An 18,943-nucleotide genomic window follows, 5' to 3' on the forward strand; every position below is an offset into this window, starting at 1 on the left:
AGAGTAGCTTTGATTTGCATTGGGAGAGGACTTCTTAAGGAGTGCAAATTGTTGCACCTTTTCTGAGTTTCAAAGCTGCTGTTATCAAGTTTCTGTTTTTTGAGACTTTGTATATTGTAGAGGGTGAATGGGAATAGTTTATGTTACAATCCCCAAATATGTTTTTAACAAGGTTCAGCAGTTTTTTCTGAAAATGCTCTAGATTGTTGCTAAGGTTTAAATGATTCCCAGAGTCCTATAAAATTGATTTTTAAAATACTTTCCAGGGATTTTGTAGTTTTTATAGAGGGATGCATCCATTTAAGTCTGCATTCCACTATTGCATATAAGTTCCTCCTGTTTCTGTTTTCCTTGACCAAAAACAATAGAATTATTTATAATTAAGATCTTTCATGATTACATAAATCCACATATATTCATTATAAAGTCAGCAAGACAACTCAAGCAATTACGAGTGGAAATATTTCAATATTTGTATTATTAGGAAATATGACTTCCGATACGACTACCCGGTGATGAAATTTTAAAAGGACTTAGTTTTGTGAGCCAGTTCCTCCTAGTGCATTCCTTTCTATGCACAGGCTACTGACTGTCTCTCTGGTATACTAATACACTAGTGAATACAAACCATCCTTGACTACAGCACAGCCGCTAGACATTTTGTTATGTTCTCAAATTCTTTAGGGATAATTAACAAAATGGTTGGCATCTCCTTAGGGGGACCCTTAAAAGGTTAAAAAAATGTATAAATTGTTCTCACTATACCATGTAAGAAACACATGGGGGAGTCAGGACAGAGGCTTCATTACAGGTAAGAAGAAAAAGTGCTTCATGTGTAGGTCTATGTTACAGATAGTCACAATATATCAGTGGCATTTTCAAAGTTCCACAGGAAAAAAAAAATGGGACCATTCTGACTTAGTGCTATTCTTTCTACCTTTCTATAATGTCCAAACAGAAATAGGACTCCTCTCCTTTTGACTTCATTCAGTTTTAATAATATTTTACATTTTTTTTCAATTGGAGATTTCACTGAGGGGTGCTTTACCACTGAGCTACATCCCCAGTCCTTTTTGTTTTCTGTTTTGAGACAGTCTTGCTAAGTTGCTTAAGGCCTCACTGAGTTGCTGAGTCTGGTCTCAAAATTGGGATCCTCCTGTCTCAGCTTCCCAACAGCTGGAATTACGGGTGTATGCCACCATGCCCAGCTACAGGTTTTCCTAGGTATTCATCTTCAAAATAGCCATCATGGGACTCTTTATAAAATATTCATTTCATTTAAGTAACTTAATCTTCAATTGAGGTCAAAGCTAAGAGTGAGTAAGACGCCAGAAGATAAGAATATTTTAAAAGGCATAATGAAGTAACTGATGGTAGTTGCATGTTTATGTCTTTCCACATGAAGTTAATATCTCTAGGTTCTTGTGCTATATAAATAATTTGATACTCAGTAATTATATCTATACACATATAGATATAATTCCTCATTTACTGATATGAAAAAAAGGAATTGCAATCTCATATTTGGAAGTGAAAATCATTAATTGAAAGTTAGGAGAGTATGAAGAAGCCAGATTTATCGTAAAATAGAGTATCCAGATTGTACTCTGCATACCATTGAAATCTGAAAAAAGGAAGGTATAATTTTTTCAAAGAGGATAGAATTTTCAAACACTGCAGTTACTACTCAACATCAAGAGTAAAAATTGAAAACACTATCTGATTCTTGCCATAAACTCCAAAGCTGCTGAGTGGAAGCTCATTTATCTTTTCTGAACTAACAAGAAAATAGACAACCACAAGGGTGATTTTTGTTGTTTGTAACTGCAAAACAAAACAAAGAAAATAGTCTAAATGCAAAATTCATATTGTTTCCTATTACATTTAACTGAAGATATTTTCTAATGGCACCATCTTTTTTTGAATGTAACTCCATATCAGTAATGTAGGAAAAATATACCCATGCAGACAGTGTGGGGGAAACAAGAGAGTACAATTTTTGAGCGAAGTTTTAAATGAGTTAAATGCAAATTATGGTAATCACCTTGATAATTAATGTAAAAATATATCTTTTATTTTGCTTGTAGCTCACAGATAGTTCACTAAAATTTTCATTGTAAAATCTTTTTTCTCTTTTCATATGCATTATAACTGATTATAAAATCAGTAACTCTCTTCCATTAATATGCATTCCAACTCATAATATATATACATATATATATTTTCAATATGTAGAATATTTCAATATATATCTATTTAATCATATACATGTTGATCTCCATTATATAGTATAACAAAATTTAAAGAAGCTTTTTTAGGCTTAATGTATAAAAGTATTTCAAATCACATCCTAGTAGTATCTAAACTATGGTGTATTTGATTTTGTCCCATTAGTATTGTATAACATAGTGGTATACAAGTCTTTCTTTAAATATTCAATAAATACTTTTAAGGAATTTTCATGAAGTTCCTCAATATAAAACCAATGGTAGTGACTTCTTTCTCCTAGTTGACTCAGACTTCCTTCTACTGCCCTAGGACTTTGCATGATAAAATGCATTTACTTTTACAGACATGTTTTTATTCCTCAATTACAATTAAATTTTCTTTTGAGGGAGATTAATATTTCAAATAAATGTATGTCAAAATAATTTATATTAAAATGTCATTAGAATAGTTATGAAAAATATAAGAAAAGAAAACAAAAAAGAATATGGTTTGCCCAATTTCACCAGGGAATGGGTGAGAGGGTGGGTAAATGACTGGGAGAAGTTATATGAATTACATCCTAGCTGACCTGATCCTCATCCAGGAATCCAGAAGCATTTACACATACTTTACACAAGCATACATGAGTTAAGGCACTGTCATAATTTGTAAAACAATAAAAAGCAACATTATGTACATGACATTCAGAGTCAATTTTCTAAAGCATTAAATCTTCACTCATCCTTTTCAACAAAACTTCGAAAGGCCATGTTGGTTTTTGACATGAGAAGAATTCTAGATAATTAATATTCTAAAGAAACCCTTCAAATCTACTATACATTAGGATATAGTGTAGAATATATATTCATACATATACCTCCTGTATTTTTCCACTTGCATACAAACAATTATTACTATGATCAACTCCAGTGTTTTTATTCATACAAATGATATTCAATATTTATCCAGTGTATTGGAGTTATAGTTCACCAGCTCTAGAGGAAAGGGTTTTGGAAGAACTATTTTTGAAGTAGGTAGTCTTATGTATTTTTGAATTGTAGTTAGAAAAAATGTTTATATGCCTGTGATAATATAATCTAATTTATAAGTTATACATTTATATTTCAATGCAATTTGTAAATATGACAAGGTGGTTACAATTATATTCAGAACTGTTAGGAGTACTAGAGTAATCATCCATGTATTGATACCCAGAGTTTTAGCTTACGAATTTTGACTTTATAAATTCATAGCTTTATATCTGTACATCTAACAATTTATCCACCACCTACCAATTTATCTATCTTCTAAGGGGTTTCTTGACCTTAGTACTATTGACATTTGTACTGGACTTAATTAGAAATGCATGTTTGATACATTATGAAGCTAAATGACATTATGAAGCTACCTGACCTATAATTACTAGATGCTAAGAGCAGCCTATCTACTGATTGTGACAAAGAAAATGTATCTAGACAGTGAAAAATATTGTTTGGTGAGTGAAAAATTGACTTATCCCTGTTTCTCTCTCTAATTCTACATATCCATATTTTTGGGAGAAATAGGTTTATTTCCAGATATTGTTAAGTCATAAAGTTTGTATGTACTTTGTTTGTACTTACTTTATACTAAAAAATAATCTCTCAGTCATAAAACATGACAGCTTTTGACTGTGATAATGTCTCTATGCAGAATAGATTTTCCAATGAACCTGGATGGAGGAAAGTAATCTGACAGTGGTGCATGAGTTCATTCTGATGGGTATCACATCGCGCCCTGAGCTGCAGGCTCCACTGTTTGGGCTCTTCCTCATCATCTACCTGGTCACAGTGCTGGGCAACTTGGGCATGATCATCCTCACCAAGGTGGACCACAACCTGCAAACACCCATGTACTTTTTCCTGAGACACTTGGCTGTTACAGATCTTGGTTATTCTACTGCTGTCGGTCCCAAGATGTTAGTAAATTTTGTTGTAGACCAAAATACAATCTCCGATCACTTTTGTGCTACACAGTTGGCTTTCTTTCTTCTGTTTATTGTTAGTGAACTCTTTATTCTGTCTGCCATGTCCTATGACTGCTATGTGGCCATCTGTAACCCTCTCCTCTACACTGTCATCATGTCACAGAGAGTATGTCATGTATTAGTGGCAATCCCATATCTCTACTGCACATTTGTGTCTCTTCTAGTTACCATAAAGATTTTTACCTTATCCTTCTGTGGCTACAATGTTATCAGTCATTTCTACTGTGACTGTGTCCCCTTGATTTCTCTGCTATGTTCAGATACTCATGATATTGAACTAATAATTATGACCTTTGCAGCTTTTGATTTGATTTCCTCTCTTCTGTTTGTCCTGGTGTCCTACCTGCTTATCTTCATAGCCATTCTCAGGATGAAGTCAGCTGAGGGCAGGCGCAAGGCTTTCTCCACCTGCGGATCCTACCTGACTGTGGTCATAGTGTTCTACGGGACTTTGATATTTATGTACGTACAGCCCAAGTCCAGTCACTCCTTTGACACTGACAAAGTGGCTTCCATATTTTACACTCTGGTTATCCCCATGTTAAATCCCTTGATCTATAGCTTGAGGAACAAAGACGTAAAATACGCCCTACGGAGGACATGGAATAACTTGTGCAATATTTTTTCTTTAAGTTTTTGTAAAATATGATGCCTATAAATTGGGTTGTGGGCATGCATCTTTGTTCTGTATACACCCAGAAGAAATAACAAGCAAAAATTGGGTTTAACATGTATTTACACATTGTATTCTATGTGTCAGTTTCTTTTCATTGGTACACTTAGGTTAGTGAAGAAAGCAAAGAAGATATTTTTCCTTCTTTGAGAGGGACAAGTGAAACTTACTCATAATTAGTCAACTTGTAGAAGAGTAGATATGCCAGGTGGATATAGTCGAAATATAAATAGAACAGGGAGTGGAAATGTTGAGGCAGAGCAGGGAATGGGGAGAGTCAGGGAAGGAAGTGGTGAGGGCTCTTGTGTTTTTTATCACCTTCAGAATAAAACCTCCAGTTCCTGTCTCATGTCTGTCTTCTTTTGCATGTAAATAGTCTCTTTCCTTCTGTCTTATCCCTCATAATTTTCCCTGTTTTATTTTGCAATTGTCTTCAATACTGGCCATTTACATGGTACATGATGATTTGAAGTTTAACGAATAGACTAAAATAATAACTATTACAACTATTGGTGTCCTACAATGCCTCTATTTCCTCATATGAGTCTGTTAACTAGAACTCAGCAATCCATGGATTCCTACTGGCTGTTGTTTTTCCCTCAGTCATCTCATTTTCTTGTCACTCATGAACATGACATTCAAGGTACTTTCAGAGAGTACACAGGTATGCTCGAGTTTGTGCTTTTACACCACTTGTTGATCTAACTTGGTAACTGACCATTGGGTTTTATAGATTGTTATTTTTTGTTTAATCTAAAAAGAAGCAATTGCCTATATTTAAAATTTTTGTTCCAGTTGTTTTCACATTTTTTGTGTTATATGACCATCCATTTAAGAATTAATTTTGTTGCCTTTTTTGACTATGTGGACATTTCTCTCTTTTGATCAGTATTGAAAATGTATCATACTCAATTATTTTTATTTCTTGGCTGTATTAATTGGTTGTTCTACTTTGGCATAGCAAAAGAAAATAATCACATATGTTGCCAAGTATCATATTTAAATTTCAGTTTTTATAGGTTATCATTGCTGGTGATAAACCTTTTTGATTATAAGTGAGATCCAATATGTAGACAAGAATATAATTATCTTGGCTTTTGGACAGAGTTTTTCTAGATTGCTCTCCACATTATAGCATAAACATATAGTTACTTAAATTTTTAAAATAATCCTGGTATTCCTTATTTTAGCATTGTGTAATAAAATTCTATGTGTATTCTATAAAGTCAGATGAATATATTTCATTGAAATAAATTTTAAAGTGCCTAGTACACATGAGGCTAAATATCGCCATGGGGTCAATGCAGTTAAAATCAGTCTTTTAAGTGGTCCGACAAACCACAAAACTATCATATAATAATATTATTGAGTACTGTATGATACATGTTATTCAAGCCCCATTTGATTTAGTCATCTCAACAGCTCTGTGAGGTAAGTTCTACTAACTTGCAATTGCCAGATGATAGTCTTACAGAGGGTTAGTAACTTGGCAGAAGTCTCCAAGGTATTAGATATTAGAACCAAGTTTTTAGACCAAGTAATCTATCTCTAGATTACTTGCTCACAAATACCCTATATTATCTCTAACTGTCATTTTTCTGTTTCATTAATGTCACCCTGAGAAGACAGAAAGTAAAACCTCACATTAGCATATTTCAAATTAGAAGAGGCCAAAAGGAGTAAAAGTCAATGATAAGAGACATAAGTGCTTGATGGTGACCAAGTTTATATCACTGCATTGTTTACTTGAAGTTTGATGAAATGACAAATTTCAAGTGTTCTCACCACACACACACACACACACACACACACACACACATTACTCTGTGTGTGTGCATGTGTGTGTGTATGGAAGATCATCCATATAAAGTCATCAGTTTATGTATTCTGAAAATATATAATTCTACCAATTAAATATTTAAAGCAAAATAAAGAGCAGTGCATAACTAGAATTATGTTAAACACACAAAATGAATTCAAGAAAGTCAATAAATTAATTGGCTTAGAAATATAAGCTAATCAACACATTTTAGGTGAGAGAATTTGCTCAAATATAAAGTCATCATACTGTTGTTGAATCACATAGTTTGGGAAAATTTTTTAACAAATTATAGAGCAGCAAGATATTAGAAGAAATTAGTATTAAGCAGTCAGGATTATATTGAAAAGAATTTTTAAAAAACAGGTTTATTTGATTGCTCTCCTATGAAATTCAGTCACCTCTGGCAAATAAAGATTCAGGAGGAGAATTTTATTCTTTTTTAAATATCTATAGCTCATAGTTTGTAAGTGGAATTCTATCAAAGAAAAAAATAAGATTTTTCCCCAAACAAAAGTTCTTCCCCACAAAGGGAGGTTAGTGAGAGCAATAGCTATTTACCATCATTTTTTCCTTCTCAGATGAAACTTCTTTCGTGAGCTTCAGATGACTGAGTTCTTAATTTAAAGAACAATGTCAACCACACTGGCCTTGATATTGTTAAGCCACCAAATTAATAAAGAGCAAAACCATCAGGCTTCAATATTAGTACCTTTTTTTTCTAAAGTAAACTATCTTCATTGAGCAAGCATTTCTTGAGCAAATAAGTAAATGTACAGAAAAAGCATTTTTGAAGAATAAAATGGGGAAAGGAAGAATCCCACATGAAATTATAAGATTGGGAATTATGTTATTATTCTAGACTGGACCATTCATACATACTAAGGTAAAAAAAATTCCTGAAAATATGGAGTATATTTAGTATTGTCATGATTAATGTTATTTTCCCAAATTGTCCACCATAGTGGTTAAAAAGAAAAAAAAGGAAACTATAACTCTGAAGTATATATTAACCACAAGAAAATAAACTTCAGAAATTAACACAATGGAATTTGTCATTGAAGGAGTTTCAAAAAACAAGAGTAAAATAAATATTAATTGAGGAATTTGAGTATGAAAGTTAAATATTATTATGTCTCAAACAAGAAATTGTTTATTTGAAAAATATTTTAGGATCCATAACAAGCTTTGCATTTCCATCAATTTTCATCTTCACATAATTCTTAATTGAGGAAAGGTACCACCTGGAAGGAGAGGATTAGGGGAAGTTATAACTTAGTAAATCCCTGAATTTCCTAGCCAAAGAGTAAACCACTAGAAAACTGAAGAGGATTGTCTGAGATTACAACAGAAAACCAAGTTTTACTAGGTTATCAGGAAAAATGAAATTATGGCAATTGCTCATAAATGGATGAGATTGGAAAACATCATGTTAAGTGAAATAAGCCAGACTCAGAAAGTCCAAAGCCGGATGTTTTCTTTTATTTGCAGAAAGTAGACAGAAATAAGTATGATTTCCTAAGAGGGGCAGCCCATGAAAGTATAAAGTAGATGAGTGAAGTAGAGGAAGGGAATTGAAGGAGGAGGGAGGAAGGATGGGAAAAAAGGAGGAATTGCAAAATGAAAGTTACTGAACTATGCCATGTATGTATAGGAATGTGCCACAGAGAATTCCACCTTTATGTGCCTTTATAAATCTCCAATTTAAAAACTGATAAATAGAAGGAAGACCAGTAGAGCAGAGGAAGGGCAGCAGGGAGAAGGAGTAGGGGTGGGAAAGAGAAAGCACTGGAGCACATTGTATTCCATGCTTGATTATTTCACAATGAACCCCACTATTTTGTATATCTATAGTGCACTGTGGGAAGCCGTACGTATTTAGCAGAGTCAGACTAGGTTGAGCCATGTGATGCAGAGGCCTGGCTTCTAGGAACTATGGGGAAGTATGTGAGACTGCATTGGAGTGGTTCCCTGTCTCCTTCTGGAATTTTCTCCCTAAGAGGATGGTTCCCCTAACTCCACCCTATCCTGTCCATCACAGAAGAAGCTCCTCCCAGTCCTGGCCCCCTTTACCTGTCTGTCTATAAATAAGAGAGTTGGGTGTCTAGTTGTTGTAAAGAGGTCAGAGTTGGTATTGCCCCTCTCATAAAAAGAGTATTGGCTCTTGTGTGTTTATTGAGTAGATAAATTTTTTGGTTAACAGATAGAAAAACAGCCAACATCCTCCTCCAGCAGTTAACCCTTTCCTCCTCTACAGGGGACATGGGCAGAAAGGACCCTGACAGTACACCAATAACAACATTTAAAAAAAATTTTTTATAAGTATATTTTAATCTCTGCCCTATGTGAGAGCCATACCCAGAAACAATGAGAGAAACCCTTCACCAGGATATGTGGTGTTCTTCCCCTCCACTGGGTCCCATTGTTGCAGAAGCTCATGCTGTCTTCTGCTAATCTTACCTATATAAGCTCAATGATGATAGTAGTAAAACATTTCGTATGACATTCTTTAAATTCCAATAAATGTACATGAGATAATACACAAAATAATAATAAAATGTGAAATCAGATCTATTCTTATGATTGGCAACTCAACATTTTAGTTTACTTTTCAGAGAAACAGAAACTAGAATCAACAAGTTCATAAAATGAAATTTCAGTTATTCTCCACAATGAAAATTAAATCTCATCTTTTCATGAATTTTTTCATTAGTCATAACAGCCATTATCAACTCTATGGGTTTTCAGAATTATTTTTGTATTTTTACCCAAGGCACTAAATTTTCATGTACTTTCTCTCTCTCTCTCTCTCTCTCTCTCTCTCTCTCTCTCTCTCCCTCTCCCTTTTTACTTTTTTTTATTTTTTTATTTTTTCTTCTTGGTACAGGGATTGAACTCAGGGGCACTTGACCACTGAGCCACATCCCCATCCCCAATTTTGTGTTTTATTGAGAGACAGGGTCTCACTGAGTTGCTTAGCACCTCTCCATCACTGAGACTGTCTTTGAACTCATGATTCTCCTGCCTTGACCTCCAAAGTCACTGGGATTACAGTCCTGCACCAGGTGCCTGACTGCATGTACTTTTTCTGGCTACAGAGAAATTTAATACCTACTGAAGAAACACACTTCCCACCATTTTCAGAGTGAATCCTATGTAGATGGATCTCTAATTTCAGATCAGCATTCTTAAGATAACTGTTTTTTCTGTCACTAGTATTAGTATAGCCGTTTTTTTTTGTGTGATATAATTATAGAGCATATAATTCACTTATTTAAAGTGTAGAATTCAATGACTTTGGTTCTTCCATGGAGTGTGGAAGCATCACATCAAACAATCTTAGGGCATTTTCATCATTCCAAAATGAAAGAGTTCTATTAATAGTTCTCCTTTTCCCCTCAACATTCTTCACTGAGTCCTATACAATCAACAATATATTTTTTGTGTCTATAGAATTACTCATGCTTGGCATGTCAAATAAATGTTATATATATGTATATATATATATATATATATATTTTTTTTTTTTTTTTTTTTTTTTGTATTCTGGTTTCTTTCTCTTCGTACAGAACTAGATGTTTTTGTGTGATGTTGTGGGACCATGAGTTTTTCTTTTTTCAATTGGCTTTCTCTGGCATGGAAGGAGAAAGTTCTTCCTTACTTGCAGGTAGAAGTCCAGATGCCCCAATCAATCATCATCATGAAGTTGAAAGTTAGATAGAAGTAACGATGCCAGCACCTCCCAGGGTCCTCGTGGTTGACACTGAAGTGAGATGGACATTTTACCACTGGGCACTGCCATTATCTGACTCTACTTAGCAGTCATGGAGAAGGGTTCTCCATTACTATCTCAGGATGGACTTCCAGGCTCCACATCCAGTCTCCATTGACACCGAGTAAGGGTTTAACATTGACACTGAGAGAAGGGTTTGTTACCAAAAAGCAGAAATATGTGGTTTCTACTTGGTGTTCTTGGATATCACATCCATATAAATGTTAAAACTTATCCTTGAAGTTCACTACAAACCTGCCCCCTTCCCTTTAGGCCTTTATACTATTGGGAAAGGGGCACCATTTTTTTTTTTATTTTATTTTATTTTATTTTATTTTATTTTATTTTATTTTATTTTATTTTATTTTTATTGTTTGTTTGTGTTTTCATTTCTTCCCATGATGTTAGTCATACTAAGAAGCCCTTGTTGTATATTTTGAGAACTAAATTTTTGTTGCTTTTTTTTTCTTTTCCTTGAATCTGGTGGCATTTCCAGTTTTGCTCGTTTGTTTGCTTTTGTTTTCTCACTTCTTCAGTTTTGACTCTGGGATATATAAGACAAAAAAATAAAGAAAAAAAAATCCTGTGAAATCTCACACTGTGTTGTTCCTTAAGTCATATGGTCTTTGACTGAACTCTCTTTTTTTCTCTAGCTTTTAATTTCTTTGTAAGTTGCTTTGTATGTTACAACAGGATATTTGATAGTAGAATAGGGGGAAAAGACAGCTACTCCATCTTCCTGGAAACCGGAGTTCTCTAGCACTGAGCTGTAAACATCAAATATGGGTCAATACTTTCCACCTATTTCTTACCATCCCACCCATTTCACTACCCGTCTTATAAAACCAGTGTTTCCAGAGCACTTGTTGACCTAGCTTTTCATTAACTTAGCAATAGAAATCAGACACAAAGTTGGCTTATTTTGAATTCCAATTTGAAGTGTTCCATTATTAATTATTTGACTTTGAATATTATTTAATCATTTCTTCTATTCTGTTTATTGAAATCTTCTGCTGCACATATAAATTATTATGAATATACATGACACTTCAAGTTGCATGGTAACTCCTTAAAGATGTAAAACAAAACAAAACAAAACAAAAAAACTAAGCAAATCAAAATAACTCAACAATGGGATTATGCTGCTTTATCTTTGTGATCCATTTGCAATACTCCCCTGGACCACAGGATGATTGAATTAGAAGCTCATGTGAAATATCCCCTGCTTGGTCAAGGACATTATCTATTTACCCAACACAATGGTATATTTATATCAAAATATTCTGAAGTACAGCATAACTAACTTCTACAAAGCAAAATATAAACAGAACCTCTTGTAACTATGACTACATATTGTTAAAAAGTACAGACTTGTGTCTTCAACAGTAGACACTTGAAAATTAATTATTGATCTTTCCATAGTTAATCCATCATCATGAACACCAAATGGGTGAATGTAAAAAGCCTGATTAAAAAGCAGGTGAGCATGAAAAACTTGCCCTACATCCAAATCATTGGATATCAAATTAAATACAATGAGGCCAGCTCAGTATCCTCAAGTAGTATTTTGTTGAGAATTTTTATATCAGTGTTAAATGGTTATAAGTTTATAGTTTTTCTTTAAGTAATCTCATTTAGTTTCAATATCAGGGTAATATAGAGTGGATAATGTTTTTTTTTTTTCTTTTACATTATGTGTTAACCATTCTTTTTCTTTCTTTGTTCTTTTTTCTTTTTTTCCTTTGTTAAACAGAATGGGTTCTATTGTACAGTAGGGTGATTATAGATAACAATGACATAACCTCCAAAAAGGTAAAAGAAATATTCTAAAATTTTTCACAAAAACAAATGATAAATGTTTAAGGAGATAAATATGTTGAACCTGACTTAACAAGTTTTTTAAAACAAAGTATATATGCATCAAAATATAACATGGTCATGAATTAACACATAATTTTAATATTTTTATTTGTCAGGTTAATTAAATAAATTCTCTGATTAAATAAAATACCATCTCCTTTTACCTGTGTGCCACACAGATGGCTCTCATCATTACTGTCTCTGTCCCTGAGCTTTTCTCTTACCTGCCTGGCCTCTGATCACCACACGGTCATCTGCAACCTTCTGCTTTAAGGTGCTATCCATGGAAGTTACTCACATTTCTCCCCATGAGAAAAATTATTAAACTTGATGTCAGTAAAGGATCTGTTTGTTTCTTTCTGTTCTTCTCAATAATAATTATGTTCTCCAATCTTCTTTTCCTTGTATTTTCTGAAACGAAAAAGACACTAAAATGAAAAGAGGGTGTGTGTTTGAAGGGGTTTCCTCTTTCCATCACTGCCTTTGAATTGCAAAATTTAATATTTAGAGAAATTACACATAATGGAGGATACATTTCTGGCATTTGTTATCTTTTGTCTCTTCTAGCTTTTTGTTATCTTTTATTCTTTCCTCCATCAAAAGTTCCCCTTGAGTTGGACTGAGCTCTTCTTGGGGTGCTTACTTTGAATAACTACAAGCTCTTAAAAGAATAAGCTAAAATTATAAATTGAGCAATGCTCAGAAATCACAGAACAGGAAGGCCCTTGGATTCCAAAGAACCAGAGAATAAAGACTTTGAATACCTGGGCATCCAGTGTAGCTCCAGTGAACCTATCAAGAGCTGGAAAGTCTCAAGTAGAACCAATATTTCTTTATCAAAAATTTTAACATCTCTTCAGGAAAGTGACAACAAAACAAGCTCTGTTAAAATTTACAATATTAGTCATCCAATCACAAATAATAGACATGAGAAATCTGGAACATGTGACACTATTCAGGAGATAAATAAAATGCATCCTGGTAGACTTAGCAAGAAAAAAGCATCAGAAAAACTATTATAGGGGCTGGGGTTATTGCTCAGCAGTAGAGTGCTTCTCTATCTTATGTGAGGCACTGGATTCCATTCTCTGCACTGCACACGAATAAATATAATGAACATTCATTGAAAACTAAAAATTATTAACAAAAACTATTATAAGCAAGTTCAATACACTGAATGAATAAACCAAACATTAACATTGTGAAGAAAGACTATTAAACAAACAGCCAAAGTGGTTTTGTATAGATGAAAAAAAAAAAACATTAAATGAGAACAAATATTTACTCAATGAAAATTATAGTTTATACACTGAAAAAGAATAGATGACTTGCTGGGCATGGTGGCATACAACTGAAATCCCAGTAACTCAGGAGGCTGAGGCAAGAGGATGGCAAAGTTCAAGGCCAGCCTCAGTGACTCAGGGAAGCCCTGGATAAAAACAAAAAATAAAATAAAAAAGGACTAGATGTGCAACTCTGTGGTAAAGCACCCTGGGCTTAATTCCTGAAAAAGGAAGGAAGAAGGAAGGAAGGCAGAGATACCTTGACAGATATCACAGATCACAGATCACTCAAAATGAAATTAGAGAGAAAACAAAATACTGAAAATAAAGCTTGATAATAATCTTTGTTATCTGTACAACAGTAGCAAGTTGCCAAACATATGTGCACTTGTAGGTCCAAGTTAAAAGATGGCACTATATTGAACAGAAGAAGAAAAAATAATGAAGACATGCTTGCCAGAATATTTTCCAAATTTATTTCAAAGAAAAATATACTTCCATAGGTAAAACAAGCTAAATAACTACAAGAGAGTAAGCAAAAAGAAAATAAATCGAGTACATCAAAATCAACTTTTTTTGAAAAATATTTGTAATATTTAATCTTCTTAAAAACAGCCAGAGAGCCAGGCACAGTGGCACATGCCTTTAATCCCAGCAGCACAGGAAGCTGAGGCAGGAGGATCACCAATTCAAAGCCAACCTTAAAAAAAGCGAGGCACTAAGCAACTCAGTGTGACCCTGTCTGTAAATAAAATACAAAATAGGGGTCTCGGGAAGTGACTCAGTTATTGAGTGCCCCTGAGTTCAATCTCCTGCACTAGGAAAAAAAAAAAAAAAATAGAAAACCAGCCAGAGAATAAAACATAAACATGAAGAAATGATTTACCACTGCTTTATTTGTAGAAATATTATGCTATTTACATTGTTTTATGTTAATTTATAATTATACTCATCTTAAAAATTTATTCCTGATCAATGGATTTATTACAATAAGATTGTTCTTAGAATCATTCTTCCATATACTCAAGGTACTGTGGAAGAGCAGTATGTCAATAATTGCATGATACTACATAAATGAGATGGCAACAAAGGTATATTTGTGATTTTAAGTGTTTACTGCTATTGCACAGTTTATTCTGTCATGCCAAAATAAGAAATACTTTTTATTTTTCCTAATGGAATATTCTGAGAATAATGAATAGATATTAAAGGAACTCTCCCTCAGGTGATTAATTATGTGCAATTAGTTTATCTTTGAATTAGTTGAAATCTTCAGCAAAATGAGTCTCAAGAGTGAAAAAGATAATTTAAATCCACTCTGTAAGGAGCTGTTAGGATTAAAACAGTAAGAAGTTAAAGCAGACCTTCAGGAAGGTAAGTAGTCTTTGACTTTCCTAAGGGAACATAGCTTAAACTGGGCCATCACCAAAGGTCACAGAATACTCTTTAATGAGCAAAAGTATTGTTTTCCTTTTTAAAAAATATTGGTTTTAGATGTTGATGAACCTTGATTTTATTCATTTATTTATATGTGGTGCTGAGAATCAAACCCAGTGCCTCACACATGCTAGGCAAGTGCTCTAACACTGAGCCACAACCTCAGCCCCTTTTTATTCCTTTTGGAATATACTTTCTTGGCATAAAAATATTAATAAGCAGCATAAACGTCCCCAAAATTCTGTGTTGTTCATTATTGGTAGCACGTTAGCTTCACATTAACTCCCTGCTTGAGTCATTTGTTTTAGCAAAGACCTCAGTCTATATCCTTTACTCGGTGTTCCTCCTCTCCACTTCTTATTTGCTAGATAATCAGAGTACCTCTACTGGTGGATGTCATGTTACAGCATTTGTGAGAACATATTCATAGGCAGAAACATTTTAATAGAACCCTAACTCCTCCACTTATCATCTGAGTAAAATTTGTCACATATTTTGACCCCCAAAACCTCTATTTCCTTGCCTTTGAAAGGGGAGATTATTACTGTCTACTTCCTAGAGTTTTATGAATCAATACCTGTACAGGGTTTAGAAAACTATGGGCTCAAAATGAGTTCCTGTATCTCTAGACATTCTTTGGCATTCTGCTCTTTGTTGGAACACTCCTCATGATTCTCCTTCGCTGGCTGATGAACAAGAGTAGGGTCGGGTCCTGTCCCTGTATGATTGGGACACAATTAAGAGCAGTGCTTCACCTGTCAAAAAGGATGCATGTGGCAGATGCAAAGGTATTAACAAAAATCTAAAATGAACATTTCATGGCATTAGATTTTATGTTTGGTAAATGTCGCTGGCTCTTTGCGGTACCAAATCCGTGGGTATTTGTCACCGCCTGCAGCAAAAATTTGCGTGGGTATTTATCGGAGGTGGACTGGAAATAAACTACTTTTCCTATATTCACTAATTTATAGAGGAAGAGAGACTGTGAGAGAAAGATAGACTTTGCTTATCAGGAAGAGAGACTTTGCTTAGAGAAAGGGAAACTTTGCTTAGAGAGAAAGTTTTAGAGAAAGAAAGCCTTCTACGATTATCAGAGATCTATTTCTTCTTAGGCTTCTGCAGCTTCTTCTTAAAGGTGCATCCTGCATCCTGTGAACTAAAGGTGCATGCTAGGAGTATGTGCTAAAGGTGCACTGCTTCTCTCTGCTTGCCGCTGCCCCTACTTGCTGCTTCTCTTTCTGCTTGCCGCTTTTCTCTGCCTGCTGCTGCTCTTTACTGTTGCTCACCCGCCTACTGCCCACTTATATTCCCTCCAGGAGGCGGAGGGCAGGGCCACGCCAGTTGTGATCAGGGGAGGAGACAGCTGCCCTATCACAGCAAGGGTTAAAAGGAGCAGGCCTGAGCAGGCACGCTCGGGAACACCTGTGCACACATTGTGCTCGTGGACTTAACTGAATACGGCCAGTGATAAATCACCTGAGTGTGCTTATGTTAATTAACCTCCTCACTGCCATGTGATCAAAGCAATCTCCAGCTGGCCCAGCCCACATGGCACAGCCCCCAACAGGTAAACAAGCTGAGATGTACTGGAACAGGCTTAATGGTCAGAGGTTTACTAATTACTATCTTATTGATTAGCAATGGTCTGGAAATTATTTTTCTTCTTGTTTCTATGAACAATATGAGGATTGACTATAAGGTAAAGTCCACACTTTATGTACAGATGCTTGTTTTAAAAATTACATGAAAAAAACTTAGAGTAAAATAACTCTTTTGACACATTTACAATAAGTCAAAAGAACTAGATCTTAATATCTACATTAAAACCAATCCTACGTATATTGCCCATTTAAAGGATCCTTTACCAAAGTTTCAATGACAACTATTGTGGTCTCCGCCTCATGGCAGCAGAAGTGTGGACTTGGTATTAGAGGTGAAGAGGATGACCCCTCCATATTATATATCATGCTGTAAGTTCTCACAGAAGGTATAATTTCAAATATAACTTGTACTGACTTCTATACCTTACACAGGTCTCCATGATGAACCATATAGAGAACAGCAATCATACTGCAGTGATGCAGGTTACAGAATTTATTCACTTGGGGATCACGGACAACCCTGTTCTGCAAGTACCACTCTTTGGAATCTTTCTGGTCATATACTTGGTCACAGTACTAGGAAATCTGGGCATGGTCATCTTGACCCATTTGGACTCCAAACTGCACACTCCCATGTACTTTTTCCTTAGACATTTGTCAATCACTGATCTTGGTTACTCCACTGTCATTGGCCCAAAAATGATGGTGAATTTCGTGGTACACAAAAATTCCATTTCCTACAGTGGGTGTGCCACCCAGCTGGCATTCTTCGAGATTTTCATCATCACTGAACTGTTCATCCTCTCAGCAATGGCCTACGATCGCTGTGTAGCCATCTGCAGGCCACTTCTCTATGTGGTCCTCATGGCAGAGAAAGTGTGTTGGGGGCTGGTGTTTGCTCCCTACCTCTACAGCACATTTGTGTCCCTGTTTCTCACAGCTAAGTTATTCACATTGTCCTTCTGTGGCTCTAATGTCATCAGGTATTTTTACTGTGACTGTCTGCCTCTGCTCTCCATGCTCTGTTCTGACACACACGAATTGGAACTGATCATTTTGATCTTCTCAGGCTGTAATTTGCTCTCCTCCCTCTTGATTGTTCTCATATCTTACATGTTTATTCTTGTGGCCATTCTCAGAATGAACTCAACCGAGGGGAGGTACAAAGCCTTCTCTACCTGCAGCTCCCATCTGACAGTGGTGGTGGTGTTCTATGGGACATTATTGTTCATTTACCTACAACCCAAATCCAGCCATGCTTTTATTATTGATAAAATGGCCTCCGTATTTTACACTCTGGTGATCCCCATGCTAAATCCATTGATCTATAGTCTGAGGAATAAAGATGTAAAAGATGCTTTAAAGAGAAGTTTAACTAGATTCAAAACCCCCACTTAATATCTTCATTGTCATCTGCACATTGTGTCCAACAGTCTTAGTTTAATGCTGTGTCAAACCAAGTACATCATCAAAAAGTAGAAATGATTCACCAGCTTAAATTTTTATCCTTTCTTGGATAAAACATTCTTACAGCAAACTGCACTCTTCTGCAAGACAATAGAATAAATATTTCAGTCAGATAATAAGTACCAAATGACGCTCAAGATCATATTGCAATCTATATATTTGTAAATAAGAAAAACCATACCAAATTTTCAGCTGAATTTAGACTTGTGAAAGTAAAACTGTTTTAATGAGTGAAAATACAGCAAAATAATTGGTAATGGATGTTTTATACCAGTTACTGGATGTTAATATAATGTTTTCATGATGCATAATGCATCAACTAGACAAGAGGAAGAAAGTAATTAAGTAGCTGATGATAACACAAAATGAATTTTTTTCAGAATCTAGGCTAACTATAAAATATAGCATGTCGATTCAGAATGAGGTTTCCCATCAAATTAATATATTATATCTCAAGATGGATTGAACATCTTTGAAGATTTTTTTAGAAGCCATGTAAAAAGTGTTCAATGATTCTAGATCCTCTTTGGCAGTTTCTCAAGCTCTACACACTGGTTTCACAAACCCCCCTGATAACACTTGTTTAGGATTGGAAGCCTCAAAATAAGTGAATTATCTAATTTTCTTGGGAACTTACATTTTAATATTTTTTAAAATATAATTTAATTCACAAGTTAAAAGTAAGTAATACACTAAAAGGTTAAAGATATTTTATTCCCAAGCCTCTTTTGTCTTCATCATGGGATTATATATATAATAAGGTAAACTCTGCTAACATAATATTTTCTTCACCTTTG

General features: G+C 34.7%; 2 protein-coding genes across 2 annotated transcripts; both read left to right on the forward strand.

Annotated features, from left to right (window-relative positions):
• The first annotated feature begins 3,923 nt into the window (after window positions 1–3,923).
• On the forward strand, window positions 3,924–4,883 carry LOC124958974 (olfactory receptor 8K3-like). Its single transcript, XM_047517595.1, has one exon. It carries the CDS (start codon window positions 3,924–3,926, stop codon window positions 4,881–4,883), a length of 960 nt encoding a protein of 319 aa, XP_047373551.1.
• A 12,237-nt stretch (window positions 4,884–17,120) lies between these two features.
• Window positions 17,121–18,077, forward strand: LOC124995347 (olfactory receptor 8K1-like). Its single transcript, XM_047567670.1, has one exon. The coding sequence runs from the start codon at window positions 17,121–17,123 to the stop codon at window positions 18,075–18,077; it is 957 nt and encodes a 318-aa protein (XP_047423626.1).
• Window positions 18,078–18,943: the final 866 nt, after the last annotated feature.

The sequence above is a fragment of the Sciurus carolinensis genome, chromosome 11, assembly GCF_902686445.1.
Source record: "Sciurus carolinensis chromosome 11, mSciCar1.2, whole genome shotgun sequence".
Taxonomy (NCBI): domain Eukaryota; kingdom Metazoa; phylum Chordata; class Mammalia; order Rodentia; family Sciuridae; genus Sciurus; species Sciurus carolinensis.